At 41.6% G+C, this 22,377-nt stretch overlaps 1 protein-coding gene across 1 annotated transcript in view; it reads right to left on the bottom strand.

Moving 5' to 3' along the window:
- The window catches only part of CSMD3 (CUB and Sushi multiple domains 3), a 1,529,921-nt gene that overhangs the window by 788,046 nt on the left and 719,498 nt on the right, over positions 1–22,377 (bottom strand). The window contains exon 10 of the mRNA XM_063924487.1: positions 19,523–19,647. Within this exon, the coding sequence (XP_063780557.1) occupies positions 19,523–19,647 (125 nt within the window). The remainder of the gene's footprint in view (positions 1–19,522; positions 19,648–22,377) is intronic.

Raw genomic sequence — 22,377 nt, 5'->3', positions numbered from 1 at the left:
TATGATTTTTATGATATATAAAAAAAATACATTTTGGGTAAAAGATGTATATATATATATATATATATATATATATATATATACAGTCAAATCACATTATTATGGCCGCCTCCTACATTTGACATCGGCAGCGCATAGCCCATAAAGTATGTCACCTGTTATGCGTTGGCTTGGTGGGTATATAAGCTGTTCGATAGGTTGTCTGCACACATATCACTTGTTGCTTTCATGGGTAAAACGGGTGATTTATCTGAGTTGCAAAAAGGGATGATTGTCGGCTTTAGGGCCAAGTGGGCCAGTGTTTCTGAAAAAGCGCAGTTTGTGTGCTGCTATGGTGAAGGTGTATCGTGACTGGACAAATGGCATCACTGTGAATAACCAACGCGGAAACTGCAGAGCACTCCTTGCCATTGATGTGAGAGGTGTACATTTGCTACAGAGGTGCATGAGTGCCGACTGACATGTTACAGTGGAGCAGCTCACCATCAAAATTAACCTAAGGGCTACAAACCACAGCAAAGGCTTTCTTTTTTTTCTGTACTCAGCTGGCTCCTTATATACAGCAGAAGCCAGCAGTAGGAGGTTGCCCATCACTGCTGCTGGGAGAGGGGGAGGGACCAAGGGCAGCCTAGGATGGAAGGCCACCGATCACAGGGAGAAACTTTGGCCAGGGAAAAAATGTGGGCAGCCGCTGCTGACTCCAGCTTCAGTAGGATTGTCTGAGCACTTGAGCACATAGTGTAGTCAACTACTCCCCTATGTGCCTGATAAAATGCCATGCACAAGCACCCAAAGCACCCATGCAGCAGTGCTTATGACTGAGGAGTTCTCATAAAAATACTGAAGGAGCAAATGCAAAGTGTCCGTAAGAGTGTTCTTCCCCCCATATTGACTAGGAGGTCTATGCACAGTACTAAGCATTGAAGAGAGGTAAAGTGGATGGAGAAAAAGTACCAGTCAGTCAGCTCCTAAGTGCCATGTTACAGGCTGGGTTTGAAAAATTACATGTAGGTACTTTATCTCTGTCCACTGTATCTCTCTCCAATGCTCAGTACATGGACATCCATAGTGGGGAAAGTACTAGAAGGTATTCTAAGGGATAGTATTCAGAAGTGTCTTGAAGCCAATAAGGTCATTAAAAGGAATCAGCATGTATTTGTGAAGGACAGATCCTGTCAAACCAACTTACTTGGTTTTTATGAAACAGTAAGTGCAAACCTTGATCAGGGTAAAGAGGTGGATGTAACCTTTTTAGACTTTGCCAAAGCTTTTGACACTGTACCACACATGAGACTTATCTACAAGCTACAAGAATCAGGGCTAGGAAGCACAATATGCACTTGGGTCAAAAATTGGTTAGATAATAGGGAGCAGCGCGTTGTGGTTAATGGATCTTTTCAACTTGGACTGAAGTGCTAAGTGGTGTGCCGCAAGGCTCAGTATTAGGACCGCTATTGTTCAATATTTTCATTAACGACCTAACAGAAGGTCTAGAGAGCATGGTGTCAATTTTTGCAGATGATACCAAGTTGTGTAAGGCTAAAAATACAGAGGAGGATGCCGAGTCTCTTCAGAACGACTTAGTTAAATTAGAAGCATGGGCAGCCAAATGGAGAATGCGTTTCAACACAGACAAGTGTAAGGTAATGCACTGTGGTAGCAGGAACTAAAATAACACCTACATACTGAATGGGGTAAAATTAGGAAATACTATACTGGAAAATGACTTAGGTGTTCTCATTGATAGCAAGCTAGGCAGCAGTACCCAAAGTAGGATTGCAGCAAAGAAGGCTAATAAGATATTAGCATGCATAAAACGGGGAATTGATGCAAAGGACGAGAGTGTTATACTCCCGTTATATAAATCAATGGTGAGGCCACACCTTGAATACTGTGTACAATTCTGGGCTCCCTACTACAAAAAGGATATCCTGGAGCTAGAAAAGGTTCAGAGGCGGGCAACCAAACTAATTAAGGGCATGGAGACACTGGAATATGAGGAAAGGCTTGAAAGACTAGGCATGTTTTCATTGGAAAAGAGGAGACTAAGAGGGGACATGATCAACATCTACAAATGTATAAGGGGACAATACACAGAGCTTGCACGGGACCTGTTTTGGGTTAGATCAACACAGAGGACTTGTGGACACTCGCTCAGGTTAGAGGAGATGAGATTCTGCACAATACGGCATAAAGGCTTTTTCACAGTAAGGACAGTACATATATGGAATTCCCTGTCTGAGGGAGTTGTGATGTCGGACTCTGTCAACACCTTTAAGAATGGGTTAGATAAATTCCTAATGGATAAGGATATTCAGGGTTATGGTGCATAGTCACGCACTATAGTTACTCTAAAAAAGATAAAGCAACGGCTGACATCAGCATCAGTCAATTTTTTTAAATTTATTCCTATAATTTTTAACTATATAAAATAACCCTGCATAGGAGACCACAAATAGGTTGAACTCAATGGACAATTGTCTTTTTTCAACCAGAGATACTATGTAACTACTATGTGACTATGTGACACCTAAATGAAGAGTGTGTCAAATGAGAAAAGATTAACACCTTCCAAGAATGAGAGCAGTGATTCTGATCACACAGAACAAGAGAAGCAACAAATTCTCAAAACAGTGCCTTTAAAGAGGTCTAGAAAACTTCAATTTTGCATAGTCATGCACAATACCATGTTCCCTCAAACACTGGAAAAAATGTTTAAGGATCCTATATTTATATCAGCATTTTCTAAAATCTGGTCCTCACATGTCCCAAACACTGATGTTTTGAGGACCTCTGTCTGTGAATACAAGTATAGTAATTACTGACCCAGCCAAGAAGACTAAGGATGATATTCAGTTAGCCATGGTAATTTACTGTGGCTAATTGACTCCTGCTGGTATATTCAATTGTCCCCAATGTGGATGGCATTAGGGTCATGTTTCTCCTGCTGGAGGTACATGAAATAAATTGCAATATCCAACCATATCAGCCCAGTTTTTTTTGTGAAAACACAAAGGTTCGGGCAGTGTCGGACTTGGGCTTGAAGGGCCCACAAGAGGGATGCAACCCATATGTTGGCTGTAGTGGTCGGCAGGCTAGGAAAGTGATAAAACCTTGGAGTCTGATAAAGTGGTGAGAGATAATGTACCAGCATATCAAATCCTAACTGCTATGTTACAGGCTGTGTTTGAAAAATGACAGTTAGTAGTGGATTGGTTGGTACTTCACCTCCATCCACTTTATCACTCTCCAAGGCTTAGTACGGTACACCTGCCCCTGAATCACCTATTCATAATTAAGTCCTAAAAGAAAAAAGAAAAACAAATCCCCCAACACTGTGCAACTGACTAGTTAAAGAGACTTGCATCCTATGTAATAATAAATTGCAGAGGACTGAAAACTTTAGAAGAGTGGGTTCAGTTCTCAGAGAACTGAACCCTACCAGACTTCACGTCACAAGCCCGGATCCGAGCCTGACTTGGGTTTTCACGCCTGACTCGGAAACCAGAACGAGGCAAAACGTCATCATCCCGCTGTCGGATTCTCGCAGGGTTTTGATTCCATACAAGGAGCCGTGCATTGCCGCCATTTTCACTCCGGCATTGGAGAGTGTAGAGAGAGGACGTGTCTCCGTCCTCAGTGTTCTCAGTGTTCATGCCTTGTGCTGCATCTGTCCAGTCACAGTGGTTGTGCCCTCTGCTGCCATTTGTTCAATGCTGTCCAGTGGTGCTGTGTTCTGCTGCATCAGTCCAGTGGTGCTGTGTTCTGCTGCATCAGTCCAGTGGTGCTGTGTTCTGCTGCATCAGTCCAGTGGTGGTGTCCTCTGCTGCCGTATGTCCAGTGTTGTACAGTGGTGCTGTGTTGTGCTGTATCAGTCCAGTGGTGGTGTGTTGTGCTGCATCAGTCCAGTCAAAGTGGTGGTGCCCTCTGCTACCATATACCCAGTGTAGCTGTATAAGTCCAGTCCATTGCAGTTGTGCTGTGTTGTCCTACATCAGTCCAGTGGTGGTGTCCCTGTGCTGCCATATATGTCCAGTGGTACTGCTGTATATGTCCAGTGGTACTGCCGTATATGTCCAGTGTCCCTGCCGTATATATGTCCATTGGTACTGTCGTATATGTCCAGCAGTACTGCCGTATAAATCCAGTGATCTTGCCGTATAATTCCAGTGGTACTGGCATATAAATCCAGTCCAGTGATACTGCTGTATATGTCCAGTGATACTCCCAAATATGTCTAGTGATACTGCTGTATATGTCCATTGATACTCCCGAATATGTCCAGTGATACTGCTGTATATGTCCAGTGATACTCCCGAATATGTCTAGTGATACTGCTGTATATGTCCATTGATACTGCCGTATTTGCCCAGCGGTACTGTCGCATATGTCCAGCAGTACTGCTGTATAAATCCAGTGACCCTGCCTTATAATTCCAGTGATCCTGCCGTATAATTCCAGTGATCCTGCTGTATAATTACAGTGATCCTGCCATATAATTACAGTGATCCTGACGTATAAGTCCAGTGATCCTGCCGTATAATTACAGTGGTACTGGCGTATAAGTCTAGTCCAGTGATACTGCCGTATATGTCCAGTGATACTGCCGTATATGCCCATTGATACTGCCGTATACGTCCAGCGGTACTGATGTATAAATCCAGTGAACCTGCCATATAAGTCCAGCAATCCTGACGTATAAGTACAGTGCTACTGGCATATAAGTCCAGTCCAGTGATACTGCCATATATGTCCAGTGATACTGCCGTATACTGTATGTCCAGTGGTACTGCTGTATGTCCAATGATCCTGCCATATATGTCCATTGATACTGCTGTATACAGTATGTCCAGTGGTACTGCCGTATAAATCCAGTGATCCTGCTGTAAAAGTCCAGTGATCCTGCTGTATAATTCCAGTTGTACTGGTGAATAAGTCCAGTCCAGTGATACTGCCATATATGTCCAGTGATACTGCCGTATATGTCCAGCGGTACTGCCGTATATGTCCAGCGGTACTGCCGCATAAATCCAGTGATCCTGATGTATAATTCCAGTGATACTGCCGTACAAGTCCAGTGATCCTGCCGTATAATTACAGCGGCACTGGCGTATAAATCCAGTCCAGTGATACTGCCGTATATGTCCAGTGATACTGCCGTATATGTCCAGCGGTACTGCCGTATAGGTCCAGCGGTACTGCCATATAAATTCAGTGATCCTGCCGTATAAGTCCAGTGATCCTGCTGTATAATTACAGTGGCACTGGTGTATAAGTACAGTCCAGTGATACTCCTGTATATGTCCAGTGATACTGCCATATATGTTCATTGATATTGCTGTATATACTGTATCCAGCGGTATTGCCGTATATGTCCAACGGTACTGCCGTATAAATCCAGTGATCCTGCCGTATAAGTCCAGTGATCCTGCCGTATAATTCCAGTGATCCTGCCGTATAATTCCAGTGATCCTGTTTTATAATCCAGTGATCCTGCTGTATAATTAAAGTGGTACTGGCGTATAAATCCAGTCCAGTGATACTGCCGTATAAGTCCAGTGATCCTACCGTATAATTCCAGTGATCCTGCCATATAATTACAGTGATTCTGCCGTATAAGTCCAGTGATCCTGCCGTATAATTAAAGTGGTACTGGCGGATAAGTCCAGTCCAGTGATACAGCCATATATGTCAAGTGATACTGCCGTATATGTCCATTGATACTGCGGTATAGGTCCAGCGGTACTGCCGTATACTGTATGTCCAGCGGTACTGCCGTATAAATCCAGTAATACTGCTGTATAAGTCCAGTGATATTGCCGTATAATTCCAGTGATCCTGCCATAAAATTACAGTGGTACTGCTGTATAAGTACAGTCCAGTGATATTGTCGTATTTGTCTAGTGATACTGCCGTATATGTCCAGTGATACTGCTGTATATGTTCAGCGGTACTGCAGTATAAATCCAGTGATCCTTCCGTATAATTACAGTGGTACTGGCGTATAAGTACAGTCCAGTGATACTGCCGTATATGTCCAGTGATACTGCTGTATATGTCCAGTGATACTGCTGTATATGTCCATTGATACTGCCCTATATGTCCAGCGATACTGATGTATAAATCCAGTGATCCTGCCGTATATTTGCCGAAATTTAAATGGTCTGAGGAGAAATGTAAACTTGCCAATTTGCCATTTATGACATGGAGTGGCAAGGAACGGCTAAGGCCCTGGCCTATGTACATGACTAGTGGTTCATTTTCACATGACGATGGAAGCCCTCATCCTCCTGCTAGAAAAATGGTAAGAGTTAAGCTGTAAAAGGCACAGAAAAGAATTGTGGATTCTAGATGGTATCACAAATCCCCAAAGAGAGTCCAAGTGTGTCGGCGGTTGCGATGCCTGACCTTCCCAACACTGGACAGGAAAAGGTGGCTCCTTCCAAGTGCTGGAAGGAGCACCCACAGTCCAGTTTCTGATATTCAAATTGAAGATGTCATTGTTGAAGTACACCAGGATGAGGATATGGTTGTTGCTGGCACTGACGAGGAATTTGACGATGAGGATTCTGATGGTGATGTGGTTTGTTTAAATAAGGCACCGGGGGATGCACCTGTTGTCTGTGTGATGAAGAAGTCCATTGTGATGCCTTTGCAAAATACCAAAAAAGCCACCTCCTCGGTGTGGATTTGTTTCTCCACAAATCTGGACAAAAGGTGTCAAGCTGTGTGTTGCCTCTGTCAATCTGTAATAAGTAGGGGTAAGGATGTTAACCACCTAGGAACATCCTCCCTTAAACGTCACCTGCAGCACATTCATCAGAAGTCAGTGTCAAGTTGTAAAACTTTGTTCTTCTTACTCTTGTACCCAAGTTCCTGCAAGCCACACCACCAACTCCCTCAACGTCAACTTCCTCCTCAGTCAGGAACGTCAGTAGTCCTGCAGGCCATGTCACTGGAAAGACTGAGGAGTACTCTCCTAACCGGGATTCCTCCAGAGGATCCTTGAGTGGAACACCTGCTGTTGCCGCCGCTGCTGTTGTTGCTGCTGGGAGTTGATCGTCATCCCAGAAGGGAAGTCGGAAGATCAATTGTACTACTTCAACTAAGCAATTGACTGTCCAACAGTCCTTTGTGCGGAAGATGAAATATGACAGCAGTCATCCTTTTGCGAAGTGGATTACTGAGGCCTTGACAGCTATGTTGGTGTTCGACGTGCGTCCGGTATCCGCCATTAGTTCAGTGGGACTTAGAGAATTGTTTGAGGTACTGGGTCTCTGGTATCAAATCCCATCTAGGTTCCACTTCACTAGGCAGGCAATACCGAGAATGTACACAGACGTCAGAAAAAGTGTCCTCAGTGTCCTACAAAATGTAGTTGTACCCACTGTACACTTAACCACGGACATGTGGACAAGTGAAAAAGGGCAGACTAAGGACTATATGACTGTGACAGCCAACTGGGTAGATGTATGGCCTCCCGCAGCAACAACAGCAGCAGCAGCACCAGTAGCAGCATATCGCAAATGCCAACTCGTTCCAAGGCAGGCTACGCTATGTCTTACCGCTTTCCATAAGAGGCACACAGCTGACAACCTCTTATGGAAACTGAGGGACATCATTGCACAATGGCTTACCCCAATTAGACTCTCCTGGGGATTTGTGATATCGGACAATGCCACCAATATTGTGCATGCATTACATCTGGGCAAATTCCAGCACGTCCCATGTTTTGCACATACAATTAATTTGGTGGTGCAGAATTTTTTGAAAAAGGACAGGGGCATGCAGTAGATGTTGTCAGTGGCCCAAAAATTTGCTGGCCACTTTCGGCATTCAGCCACCACCAAAGACTGGAGTGCCATCAAACCCTCCTGAACTTGCCCTGCCATCACCTGAAGCAAGAGGTGGTAACGAGGTGGAATTCAACACTCTATATGTTTAAGAGGATGGAGAAGCAGAAAAAGGCCATTCAAGCCTATACATCCACCAATGATATAGGCAAAGGAGGGGGAATGCACCTGATTCAAGCGCAGTGGGGAATGATTTCCATCTTGTGCAAGGTTCTCCAACCCTTCAAACTTGCCACATGTGAAGTCAGTTCAGACACTGCCAGCTTGAGTCAGGTCATTCCCCTCATCAGGCTTTTGCAGAAACAGCTGGAGAAATTGAACGAGTAGTTAAGACAGAGCGATTCCGCAAAGTATGTGGGACTTGTGGATGGAGCCCTTCATTAGCTTTGCCAGGATTCAAGGGTGGTCAATCTGTTGAAATCAGAGCACTACATTTTGGCCACCGTGCTCGATCCTAGGTTTAAAGCCTATGTTGTATCTCTCTTTCCAGCAGACACAAGTCTGCAGAAGTGCAAAGACCTGCTGGTGAGAAAATTGTCAACTCAAGCGGAACGTGACCCATCAACAGCTTCTCCTTAACTTTCTCCCACAACTGGGGCTGCGAGGAAAAGGATAAGATTTTAAAAGTGCCATCCTGTCTGACACTGTAGTGCCACTCCTAGATGGGACAGGTGTTTGTGCCGCACACTTGTGTTGCTTAGCTTAGTCATACAGCCACCTCGGTGCAACCTTTCGGCCTAAAAACAATATTGTGAGATGTGAGGCATTCAGAATAGACTGGAAATGAGTGGAAATGAATGTTATTGAGGTTAATTATACCGTAGTATCAAAGTTACCCACAAATTCTGTGATTTTAGCTGTTTTTATGTTTTTTCCCCAAAATCATCCAGATCCAAAACCAAAACACGAAAGGGTGGTTTTGGCAAAACCAAAACACAAGCGGGGAATTAGAACCAAAACCAAAACACAAAACATGAAAAGTGCCAGCCACACATCTCTACTGAAAACATACTGTTTGATAAGCCACCAGTCATGTGACACCTTGATATGGGTGGTGGCTTTTCTGGGCCGGATTAAGGTCTGTGGGGGCCCTGTACAACAAACTTGTGGGGGCCCCTATTAATAAAAGTTATATAATGGCTGCAGCCAGACACATTGCTATTTTGTATACTATGATAATATATATATATATATATATATAATTTAATAATGTGGGAGTGAATAACATTCAAGTGCAGCCCAAGCACCTTAATTCTGCTGCACCACAAGGGGAAGCGGTGGGGGTCCGGCGCCAGACTAAACAAAAAAACAGCTCCAGAACCAGATACTGAAACGGAGACCTGGAACCGCTGAGGAAGGAGCTGACAGTAAAATGGAACGCGGCCTCACTCTCAGCTCCTGGACAGTACATAGAAATCCTATTCCCAGCGGCCACGGCGGTGAGCGAGATCCCGCGAGAGTCACTCTGACGTCTCAGAAGCAGCTCAGCGGGTGGAGTTGGCTGGCAGCCGCGGCCGTGTACTACAGAGGAAATTGAAGACACAGCTGAATCATGCTGTGCTCCGATTTCAGTGTCGGCGGTGGTTGCAATGCAGAGGGAGCGGTGGCGGGTGATATACAGGGGGAGCGGCGGCGAGCGCACTGCAGGGGGAGCGGCGGCAGTCACAATGGAGCGGGAGAGTGTGGGGGCCCATAATGTGTGGGGGCCCCAGTACGACCACCCCTGTCACCCCTAGGTGGACCCGGCCCTGTGACTTATCATACATTTGCAAATGTCCCATCCCTTACATGCACCTGGGCCAATATCTTGCTTCAGAGTAGCTTCCATTATGTGTATAAAGAAATCCTGAAAACATGAGCTGTTTGGGCAACACTGATTTAGACTCATCACCTTGACAAAGACCCCAGAAGGGGTGGAAATGCATCGGTGGGGAATCCGTTTTGAAGTACTTTTAGCGGGGTGAGCAGGTGTCCAGGAGGCATTATCCGGATCGCATACTGGTGAAACATCACCCCTCACGCTTTTATAAGAACTGACCGTTGCCAGTTCTTGTAGCCTCTGGTAATTTCATTCATTTCTGCCATTCACTGATTCCCAAACAACCCCATCGAGTGCTGCTTATATTTTCTTTTATGTATATGTGAATTTAAGTCATTTTAATATGTTTGTGGAATTAAATTGTATTACAATATGTGATTTTTCCACTTTCTCATTTATATATGAATTCATGGAGGATTTTGCCTTATACCATTCTGCAAGTGGTTGGGAAAACTGAGGAGTGTCAAGATCATATGGCCAATTACTGTAGGGATGTATTGTTAACTCCTTTTAACTATCTCTGTTTCACACTAAGCGCTGACATTGAAATTACTTAAAATTTTTCATTGCTTGTTCATTTGGGGGTGTGTGGGATCACTCTCTTTAAGTGTTTTTGTTTGGCTGCTGGTTGGTGCGCACACAAGTGACACACTAAATCTTTTTTGTAGTAGTTGACTGATTTAGATGTTCTTAATATTTCTGCTTAACTTAATTTACATTATTAATGCATAAGTAATATTCACACTTTGTAATAGAATGGCATTCAGCTTTACAGAACAATACATGCCTACACCATTGTAACATTTTACAAAGCCCTTTAAATCTTTGGCATAATATTCTCAAACTGCACATTATTTTTGTCTATCTGTAAGTAATTGCAACTCACATTCAAATTTTGGGTTATTGTTCACCATCCTAAAAAAAGAAAATTGAATGCATATTTTAAGTCCAGTCAGAAACTATTTTAGGTTAGCCTTCTGGAATACATTTCATGCGTCCCTTTGCTGAAACTTTCTTTCTAGGTTATTTTATTGACACATTTGCTGAAATCACAGTTTCCTATGGAAGCAATTTTAGACAGTAAAAGAAGAGGAATATAATTATATCCTAATAAAAGAAATAGGATTTTTACATTCCATTTTCTTTTTTACTGTTACTCAACTAGGAATTATTTTTCTTTTATATTACAACTGGCGTTTTATTCTATCATTTCGGCTGACACAAGTCAGATGCAAAAACAAACGTATATATTCACAAGATAATACAATAATTTTTTTTCTGTTTTAATGATTGAATAAATCATTCACAAGTCTTTGCCCACTTTTAAGTAGGGTTAGGTATGAAATCCCAGGGGTAAATATTCCAACTGCCAGTAGGCTGACAGCAGCATCCCAACAGTCAAAATCCCAACAGATCTGGGAAACTACCTTAACCCTAGCCCTATCCTTAATCCTAACCCTAGCCCACATCTCCCGCAGCCTAATCCCCACCTTCCCCACTCCCACAGCTTAACCCTCACCCTAGTGCATAACCCCAAACCCAGTGTTTACCAAGTTTTCCATCCCTCTGAACTATTCCTATGTGGTTTTATCCCAGCATCCTACCACAGTATACATATTGCTCTGGACCAGCCCACACAAAGTTGTTTGATTTATAACTGATTGCTAAATATAGCCAAACAGAAGCCATACAAGTATGTTTAGAGATAAATTGCATGATTTATATAATATTACTGATGCACCCAGAGCACAGACGTGACAGACTTCATCATCAATAAGCTGTGGCTCAGAGTAGTGGTGGATCATGGGCAGAACCGCTGCCAACTTGCTATTCATCCCGGCAATGGGACTCTGCTTTGGGGATTGACAGTCACATGACTGCAAGTTTTATGATGCTGTGCAGGATTACTTGCCTCTTTAGCGCATTCTAATTGGTTGTTGGCAGTTTAAAGGGCATGGAGTCAGGAATCTCCTTGACAGTGATGGCATTTCTTATTTTCCTACCATACAAGCAGTGTGCTGTACCTACAGTATGACTGTTTTTTTCCTATCTTGTTCTTTGGCTAAGTTACTGGATTTCCTATGGTTTGTCTTCTAGTTTATGCATATAGTACTTGCTGTCTGCCCTGATTTTTGACTGGCCTTACTGAATTCTCTGTTTCTGCCTATGTATACCCTGGTTTTTGTGCACTTCTCTGGCAGCAGTTTGCTTAGGACATCACTAGACTCCATATTCCTACATTACCTGGTACTTACAATAGATAAGTACTTATTACTCTGAGCTTGAAGTCATGGTGGTATCTGAGCATATGAGCATAAAGTGCGAGTATAAAGTGCAAAACAGAAAAGGTGGCTTGTTATACATGAAGACCCTATATAGCTTTCTCGAGGTGTTCATCAAATGCTCAATGGTAGACCTAATACTGTGGAATTTATTCAGTGTATGGACTGTATTGCATTAATTTGAAGATTAAAGCTGTTGCTTCTTTAATTGGCTTCTTATTTAAAAAAGATTTAAGATTGTTGAATGAGAGCAATGTATGCATTTTATAAAGTAAGTTGTTTTTAATATTTTTGTTTCTTTGTGTTTTCAAAGCTTTTATGCTTGACTGGTCAACTCTGGTCATTAGAGCCAACCTGGCTTCCACCACACCTGATAAACTGGGGCCAGTCTCCTGCTTCTAAGATGGAGAATCAGTGGCAGAAGTTAGGAAGGGGGTGGGGTGCATTTAGAGGCACAATTACCTAATGCAATGTCACTTTCATAAGTTGTTGCTCTTACAGTAAAAAAAAAATATAATAATACTATCACTGTTGATGAGCACTGATGGACTATGAGAGGTGGGGATTTATCAAAGTTTGACACGCGATAAACTGGAGAGATAAAGTACCAACCAATCAGAAACTGTCAATTCTCCACCACAGCCTGAAAAATGACAATTGGGAGTTTCTTGGTTGGTACATTATCTTCTCTCTCCAAACTTTGATAAATCAGCCCTGTAGCTGTGAATACTGTCATTACTAAATATATACCTATTATAGGGTATTACACTATATTGTCAACGAATATTTTATATTAACACATGATTTAGTACAATACTCCAAATATGTTTATCATTGTTTTTTTAGCTATTTAGTTATTGTACACACTGGCACCATTTGACGCTGATTGCACAACCACAGTGTCACACTGAAGGTGCTCTATACACAATGTACAGAAAAATATTGGCAGTTTAAATTAATGCTCACTTGATACACATGGACAGTGACTCTGAGTGCTAGGTTCTAAGGCTGCAATATAAGTCTGTGTGTATGAGACCTAATAGAAAATAAACAGTTTGAAATTTATTTACTTGAGAAATACCCTAAAGAAACTAAAAGGCATATACTATGTTATAATAAAAACCAGCATTCACAACCATCTGTCTATTTTCTTTATACCATATGCCACTGTATGCATGTGTAATATCTTTTGTAATATGTTTTCTGTGCACAAGGCAATGTCATCCCATTTTGCTAAGTGCTGTACTCTAGAGTTATGAACCATCTGCATTGTCCATTCTGCAACCTGTACATTTATAGAAAATTGCTAATGTCATTGACATTCCATGTTTTTGCCAACAGAAAATGTATTTAAAATGTAAAACAGATGAGTGGTAACTCTTGAATTTATAATTATACCTAACGTTTAGATCACTTAGTACCAATTTGTGTTGTCTGATAAAGATGTATCCAAATTATTTTTTTTTATTATTTGCTAATGCATCAGCCATTCAATACAGAATAATTGAAGCCAATGTGAGTTTTTTTAAGATATAGTAAAACTGTGGGTTGTTTTGTATGTTAATGACAATGTCAACAATGTGTTTTTTTTTTGGAGGTTATATAAAAATTATTTTAGTTATCTCATGAAATTAAAATTACATTATTTAAATGAAATATTTAAATTAGACTAAAAAAAGTTCATTATAAGTTAAAGGTCATCTACATACTGTATATCTTGCAGTTTATTACAGGTCCACTGCTTCGTATTTGTGGATATGACACCTGGACTTGCATTACGGGCAGAACTTCCTAATAGTGTATCATTATTTATTATTATTTCATATAAATAAAGAATTAATTATTTGCAGTTTGCAAACATATAACCAAGGGCTGTATAATATAGTATGTATGGGGCAAAAAAAAAATTGTAGCTGTACATAAAACAACTAAAAATATAATTTCAAAGGGAGTTGATGTTCCAAGTTCTAGGAGTGGGATGTAATGAAGTCCAAATTCGGCGGCCGTGCGGAATGCCGAACAAACTTGAAGGGTTTTTTTTAATGGACATTCATTTAGAAGGCACGGCTTAGCCTTGGAAATTATTGCCCTTTTAAAAAAAATATCCGCGTTCAGCCTGCATCCTGCATGGCCACCAAACTTGGACTTTGTTACATTCCACTCTAGGTCTGTCAATTATGCATTTTTTCAACATCTCAGTTGGGGTCCTTCCTCATAGCAGAGGGACCATCACTGATTACATTTTCTTTACTGTAGCTTTTCTCCCATTGGCATTATTCATTCTGTCTTTATAGAGACGGTCACTCCAAGAGAATGATGTGAGCGAGCAATAATATATAAATGTAATTCTTTTTGGCAGGCACTTTAAAAAGTAAAGATTGTAAATGTAATTTTAATGGTAATTTTGACAGGTGGCATGGTGACGTGGTCATACAGAATTGACAACATGGTCATTTTTTCATTTGTTTATTGTTTATTTTTATTTCTTTTTACAAAAATTCTAAGCCTGGCCTGCAATATATAGAGTACTCTTAAGCGGTTCCGGTATGAATGGTCGACCATGTTATGGTCGACAGTCATTAGGTCGACCACTATTGGTCGACATTGACATGGACACATGGTCGACACATGAAAATGGTCGACACATGAAAGGTCGACATATGAAAAGGTCGACATGAGTTTTTTTAACTTTTTTGGTGTCGTTTTTTGCATAAAGTGACTGGGAACCCCAATTAGTGCACCGTGTCCCCTCGCATGGCTCGCTTCGCTCCGCTACCGCTTCGCTCGGCACACTTTACCGTTCCAATCGTAGTCCATGTGGATCGTAAAGTATGGAAAAGTTCCCCAAAAGAAAAAAAAGTTAAAAAAACTCATGTCGACCTTTTCATGTGTCGACCTTTCATGTGTCGACCATTTCCATGTGTCGACCATGTGTCCATGTCGACCATGTCAATGTCGACCAATAGTGGTCGACCTAATGACTGTCGACCATAACATGGTCGACCATGTGAACGGATACCCTCTTAAGCTGCATACACACAGTGCGATTTTCCATGCGATATGGACTATATAGTCCATGTCTCATGGGAATATAGTGCATATTGCACCGTGTGTATGCACTTGCGATGCTGATGCGTGGTCCCACAGGATTGGCATCTCAAGAAAATATAGTATCGGCCCTGCATGCACACATTGACTACATGTCTCCGAGCACAATGTAGTCAGTATCGGGCATTTGCCTGCATCGGTGCGTGTGTACGCACCTTAAAGTTTCAAAGGAAGTAGCCCATTTTCCATTTTTATCTGCTCAATACAATGCAGACTTTTTAGTATAGGAGGAAAAATCTTGTAGGTCAAAGATTCCCACCAATCACTAATTTGCTTTAATTATCAGCACGGTTTCCAAATTATTCTGATCCTAAGAGTTACGAACAGTGCTGAAGATGATTGACAGAGGTCCCCACTATATGTTAATTCCAGGACCCTGCTACACACAGCCAATGCTGACCTAACCCCCACCAACATTCTCAACTATATTCTATATAAAACTATAAATGTTCTTCAGTATAAATGCACAGTTTGCATGCAACCCTGTGAAGATATACAATCATGTCTATCATGTATAGTCATGGCAATGTGTATTTTAAATTAGTATAATGAATAAGAAGAATAGGAGAATAAAACAAATTTATCAGCTGTACATCAGTTTAATGGCAAAAGTAATAACTACAATAACGACAAAATGCATAATTTGAACATAGACTGTGAGATATAAAAAATTCAACTTTATCAACTTGAAATCAATGTTAACACCTTATTAAAGCAAATGTTTTAAGGACAAACTCTTAAAGCATTATCATTGCAATTATCCATAGCAACGTGTCCTAAAAATCTAGCCAATATTCAAAGAGTTAAAGTTCAGACATCTCCTTCTGATATATATAGTTGCAGTAATCTACCTCTGTGTCCACATACTGTTTCAACATCACTGCTTCCTCATTTCTCAGTAAGTGCTTACAAATTCCATCAATGCACTCTTTGTCGATGTGCTGTCAGCACAGGAAATATCACAACCCTGAATCTTATTTTCTCATTCTATTACTAGTCCTAATTCTGCTCTGAAGAAACATTTTACCAAGCCATCTCTTTATTTGCCCTTTCAGGCTTCCAGTTACGCAGCCAACCACACCCTCTTTCATCATGGCTGATTGTGTCATTCATGGCTCAAAGTTATTCTCAATTCTTTGTTTTTTGGGGGTTTTTTTTAAGTAGAACATGATTATGGATTTTTATGCTCTCTTACTGAAGATCCAGCTTTCGCAGAGCCCTAAATAGTACTTCTGACTTCTTGGTTGAGCAATTACAAAACTCTCTAGCTACTGTAGAGTCATTGGCTACTCAGAGTTTTCATTGTGTCATTGTACTCAAATTGTGATAATTACTGCATATAGGGGCTAATTCAGACCTGACCGGTGCTGTGTATATTCGCACAGCAGCGATCAGGCCTGAATTGTGCCAGCGCATGCCAGACAGCCGACGGCTGTATTTAGCTAGAGATCGCCTCTGCCTGATTACAGGCAGAGGTGGCCGCTGGGTGGGAGGGGGCGGGACGGCGGTGTTAAGCCGTCGTTTAACGGGCGTGGCCGGACCATTGGGGGGACAGGCCGCTTCGACTGTGTGACATCACACGCATCCGCTGCGACCCTGGCAGCGACGAGTAGCTCCCAGCCAGCGTGCAGGAGCTGCGCTGGTCGGGAGCTACACTCCTTAAGTTCAAAAGTATCGCCGCTGTGTGATGCTTTTGTACTTCTGTGACAGGGCAGGGACTGACATGTGGGGCGGGCTAGCCCTTTGCTGGGCGTCTCCCCGCATGTCAGTGTGCTTGATCATAGCTGTGCTAAATTTAGCACAGGTACGATGAACTCTGAATCACCCCCACAGTATGTGACTGCATGTTGCCTCATGGTTACATTTTGTCTGTTTTTTATATAAGCCATTATCAGATCATATTTTCTCTTCATAACTAACCCTATTTTTCAGGAGATCCAGACCTATAAGGAAGCTTCCTTGTGTCTTCAATCTATTGCTGAATGATCAAATTCAGACTGGAAAACACTCCTTTGTGATTAAAGAATAGATCATGAATTGGCTCCCAAAGTATCCACCATAATTCCTAAAGGCCCGTACACACTGGTCGATATATCGGCCATTCTCTTGAACGGCCGATATATCGCGGGTCCGTCGGCCAGTGTGTACGGCCGATACATCTGTGAACTCCATCGTTCACAGACGTATCGCGTCGGCCCGCAGCACAGCTGACGACCAATATAGCTAACGATATGTTGGCGTGTCGCTGTGTGTGTACGGGGGTCGGCCGACCGCCCGTACACATGCTGCAGCGGCCGGCGGTGATTGACAGCTGAACTGGGCGGGCGGGTGTACACGCCAGGCCCAGTTCATGACGTCAGTCCCTGATGGATCGGGCAGTGTGTATGCACAGCACACTGCCCGATCCGTCCGTAGATATATCTGCAGATCAATTGATCTGCAGATATATCTTTCCAGTGTGTACCCACCTTTATTTATTTATTTATTTATAAATACAAGTACCATTTTTTTATGCTTGCAGTGCACCTATTATAATATTTCCTATCTAAATATGTTTTACCCTGAAAATGCATCTTAAAATCTATTTTTCTATACACCTCAGGTAATTTTAGTAAGCAATCACAACTACTAGAGCTTTCCTGCCAAGAACAGATATTGTAAAATTCAATGGTCTTAACAAAATCTTTAATTTCAGATGATGAATTCATCCATGTGAATAATTATTGACTGGTGAATGGAACCATACTTTTTTTTCTACAGAAAAGCTATAACTATTGCAATATTATTATATCTGCCACCAGAGAGAAATTCAAAAATAATACAAACAGCACACTAGAGGTGGGTATGCCAGAAATTCCTAGGATTGTGTTAAAAAATATTGCTTATTTTAAAATCTGACTCCTACCTCTTTCCATAATTTCCTGCTGGCCTTGTGCCAAAGACTGCAGTATGCAAATGAGAGATTGCAGCCTGGTTGCAGTAGTTTTTAAAATAAAATACAGACCCAACCACTGTGACTTTGGAGTAGTCAGCATGAAGGTAGGCACAGTTTATCTACAGATATTTTAAAAAAGCCTACAGTATAATCAGTGATGGCACTGGGGGGTGACACCCAGTGCAGTGCAGCTAAAAGGGCCATGTTCTAAAGGGAAGGTAGCATAGCCTCATGGGAAGCCCCATTTATATCACTTTGGTGGTGAGCCCAGCATTTCTGGAGATGCTGTGCTGCCCCCAGTGAATCTTCCTGCACTGCTGGCTCCTCCTTGACATTAAACGGGTGCTGAACAATAATGTCACAAAAAGGACCCAGCTTCCAGTCATTGCGGGGTAGCTGGCATTTTGGTGTCACATCCTGAAAGAGTAGTATCCAGGTGCAGTGTGCACCCTCCTAGTGACACCTCTGACTGTAATGCAAATATTATATGACTAATTGATAAATAAAAAAATAATAATAACGCTTATATGCTCTAAATAAATAGTGTTCATGCTAATTTATAAAATAGAGTTACCACTTCAATAATATTATTTCAGTAAACGCTTTTGTACTCTCCCTGTGGCTGTGTTGTTTTATTTCTTACCTAGGCACTTGCAACAATTATTTTCCAGTCTAGACTAAGTGGTATATCTTTTGCTATTTACTAACTTTATTGTGTCACCTGGAATGGGGAGTTTTTTTGTGTTTCAAGCTAGTTTTTGTAGCCTGCTCTAGCTCATAAACTGCCAGGCCAATCATTCCTTGTTCTAGTGGCTGCAATTTCACTGCATAGCCAGAGATTACATGTACAGTAGTCAGCAATTAAGCTCAGCGGCAGGTAGAGACTACTTCACCTCACTGTCTGAAGGCAACAATCAGTTGCATGAGTTCTAGTGCTTGTGAATGATAAAAGCTGTTGGCACAGCAGGGAGCATCAATAAAATTGAGGACAAAAAACAAAAATGTACATAATTCTTTTAAAAATAGTCAACACATTCACATATTACAAAGTATTATTTTCAGGAAATACATACTGATAATCTGTTGCTATGAATGGTACAATGACTTTCAACATTAAACATGAATATATATATATATATATATATATAACAAAAAAAGAGAATTTCCCGCACTCCGATAGTGAAAATGAACTGTGCTGCGGTGCCCTCCTAGTTAGCTTAGCATAAGCCAACAATATAAAGAAAGGTGTGTGGCGGCACTCACGCAGGCTGACTCAAATTGTTGAAGATAGGTTTCCCTTTAATGCCAACATGTTTCGGGGAATCTCCCGTTAAGCCCTGAGGACGGGGAGATTCCCCGAAACATGTTGGCATTAAAGGGAAACTGATCTTCAACAATTTGAGTCAGCCTGCGTGAGTGCCGCCACACACCTTTCTTTATATATATATATATATATATATATATATATATATATATATATATATATATATATATACTGTGTGCTAGATATTGTCATGTTTCATACCTTTACACACTGGTCTGTGATCGCTCCAAGCTGCAAAGACATCAGCAATCCTCTGACAGGTGATTTTTTTCTCACCTTGAAGAACATAGTCTTCATCACAGGAGAACAGAACTGTGGCACCAAGGCTAAAATAAAACATAATAGGACACAATAGCAAAGAAGAGAAATGGTTACTATACGGTTTAGTGGTGACATCTGACAGTTTCTTAGAAATACATTGAATTCTATTTCATGGTAGGTGAGGTGCTCATTATTTCACCTAGTCTCATCATGCAATGCTGATTAATTACAGAAATGGAGAAACCAAGCAAACTTCTTATTATGTGATTTTAAAATAAGTGTTTTTGTTAGAGACCTATGTAATGTGTTTATATATGATACGATACTTTATTGTCATTAACAAAACTGACGAATTGCCATGAAAAACAGAAATAAACACTCCAGCACATTAGAACAGGTAATACATACTTCCATCAAGCTTGAGTGTATGCTGACCACTAAGCAGACGTACAGCTGTTGGAAAAAACTATATAGTATACATTTGGTACAGTATGTGCATGCACACTCCTGAAGTGTTTCTGAGATGGTATCTTTTCAAAGACCGGATAATTTGGATGACTACTATCAGTTAAGATGTTTCTAGCTCTCTTTTACACTCTATTTTCATAAATATCAGAAATTTTAGGCAATGCCACCCTGTTCACTCTGCCCATAGTCTTGACCTCACATTCTATGCAACACACTCAATGGCAGTACAGTTCCCATACCATACTGTAATCCCACAGGTCAAGACACTCTCTACTATACAGTGATAGAACCCTAAGGAGCATCTCCATGCTTAAACAAAGCGTCCTTAGTCTCCCCAAGAGAGAGTGAGAGTTTATATACAGTATATACTGCATATACCCAGTTTGAATTTTGCTTATTAGAGAGCAACAAATTCCACCTCCATTGTGCCTTTCAGTTATGAGGTTCAATATTTGCAAAATACTGTATGAGGGCTGCATATGCTTTTGGAATATGTGAAGAATGAAGCCATACAAGATATATTAGACCCACCAGCTTAGTAATTCTTCCACAATGGCCTGTAAGTTCCTATTAACTCCAGTACATTATAAAAGAAATATAAATCTAGACAAAAGTAATAAAACATTACCAGTAACTCCTATCCCAGTGCTTTATTGGACTGGTTTCCTTGCAGACTGCTACATCGGGATGCAGGCTATATTTATTAGCTGACCTACTATACAGTGACCACACTGAAGATACAGCAGCATTGCAAATATACAGTAGGTCAATTCAAAAGTCCTGGGATATAACAAAATATATTCAAGTAACAAATATCCAGCCATTGGTGACACTGATCCATAAAGAGCTGTGCCACTTTACTTAGATAAAACAGTAATGACCAGGTCTGTCTTCACAGCAGTGTAGACAACGGTGGCTGTTTAATCCCAGGCTTGGGAGGTGGCTGCAAAATTTGGGGGTAGGGGGAAGGGGGGCATGGCTACAGTACCTACTTCTGAAGCTGGGCCACCATTGGAAAATGCAGGATTTCTGGGGGAGGGGTTCCAAATGCAATCCACAATCTCCCACTCTGAGGAACATTGGAGCAAGTGTGGGAATCTGGGGGCAGTGGTAGAAGAACCTAGTAATGACCCTGGACAGTAATATAGTCATTGGTCTTTTTATTTACTGGATACTATATGCGATACAGTATTAATAGGGGTTACATACATTATCCTGGCAGGCGGGATGACAGCTATCAATATCCCAACAGTGGCACTAAGAGTCCCTATACAGGTTTGGCGGCTCGCTGCTATTGCCGAAGGACCTATTCCTACTCTATGGGTGTCGTGTACACCCACAAGTGGGAATAGTCTGGTGCGCCGGTATTCTGGCTGTCGGCATTGTCAGCTTTCGGGATTTCAGCCTCAGTATCATGAGCGCCGGGATCCTGACAGCCTGCATTTTAACTGCATTCCAAATTTAACACTGTGGAGAGTCTATATTATAGGTTGTATCAAACATATTTAAATAATTTAAATAAGATAAGTGGTCAGGAAAAGGCTAAACATATCATAATAAATAAATAAATAATTAAATAAATACACAGACATAATAGAACCGGTACTGTGCTTCTAAGCACACATTCTCCCACCTCATGGTAAGGCTCCTGTCTCTTATTCCTTCTTCTTGCTTCTCTCTGGTGCAGTGCACTGATTAAGGACTCAGATCCACAGACTTAACAAATTTGGTTGAAGAAGCTTCTACCACTGGCCATATGCAGCAGCTATGATCTGTCCCTTAAACTGCAGAATGTGGTGGCAGCTCAAGTAATCATATTATATTTTATTGCTATTGTTGTTGTCATAATTTGAGCCACTTGGCAAGAGAAGGTTGGGTTTCTGGGCATTTGCCTATGCAGACAGCTTGATACTCAGTGCCGGCAGGCGGGGCACGGGGACTGCGGCTACATCACTTAGTTCTGCAGCCAGGCAGCTTGATACTCAGTGGCGTCAATGGAATCAGGGTGACCGTGGTTGCAGCACTCACCTATGTTATTAGGAAGCCCGATAGTCAGTGCCTATTGTCAGTTGCTGTGATGTCCGGGGGGGTGGGATGGATGCTGTCGGCAGCTGTGATTTCTTTGGGAAGGGAAGTTTGCTGTCAGGAAATGTTATGTCCATAGGGGGGTGTGGCTGTGGTGCTGTGAATGGGTGTTTGTCTAGATGGACCCTTAGGATTCTGGGACCCTTGGGCAACTGCCCATTAAGCCCAATTGAAAAGATGGCTCTGGTAATTACCATCATTGGAAATGGCGTTGCAACCTGGATAAAGGACAGAATTACCTA

Source organism: Pseudophryne corroboree, chromosome 5, assembly GCF_028390025.1.
Source record: "Pseudophryne corroboree isolate aPseCor3 chromosome 5, aPseCor3.hap2, whole genome shotgun sequence".
NCBI classification, from domain to species: domain Eukaryota; kingdom Metazoa; phylum Chordata; class Amphibia; order Anura; family Myobatrachidae; genus Pseudophryne; species Pseudophryne corroboree.
Note: the sequence above shows the minus strand (reverse complement) of the source record. Positions and strands in the feature narration are given on the sequence as shown.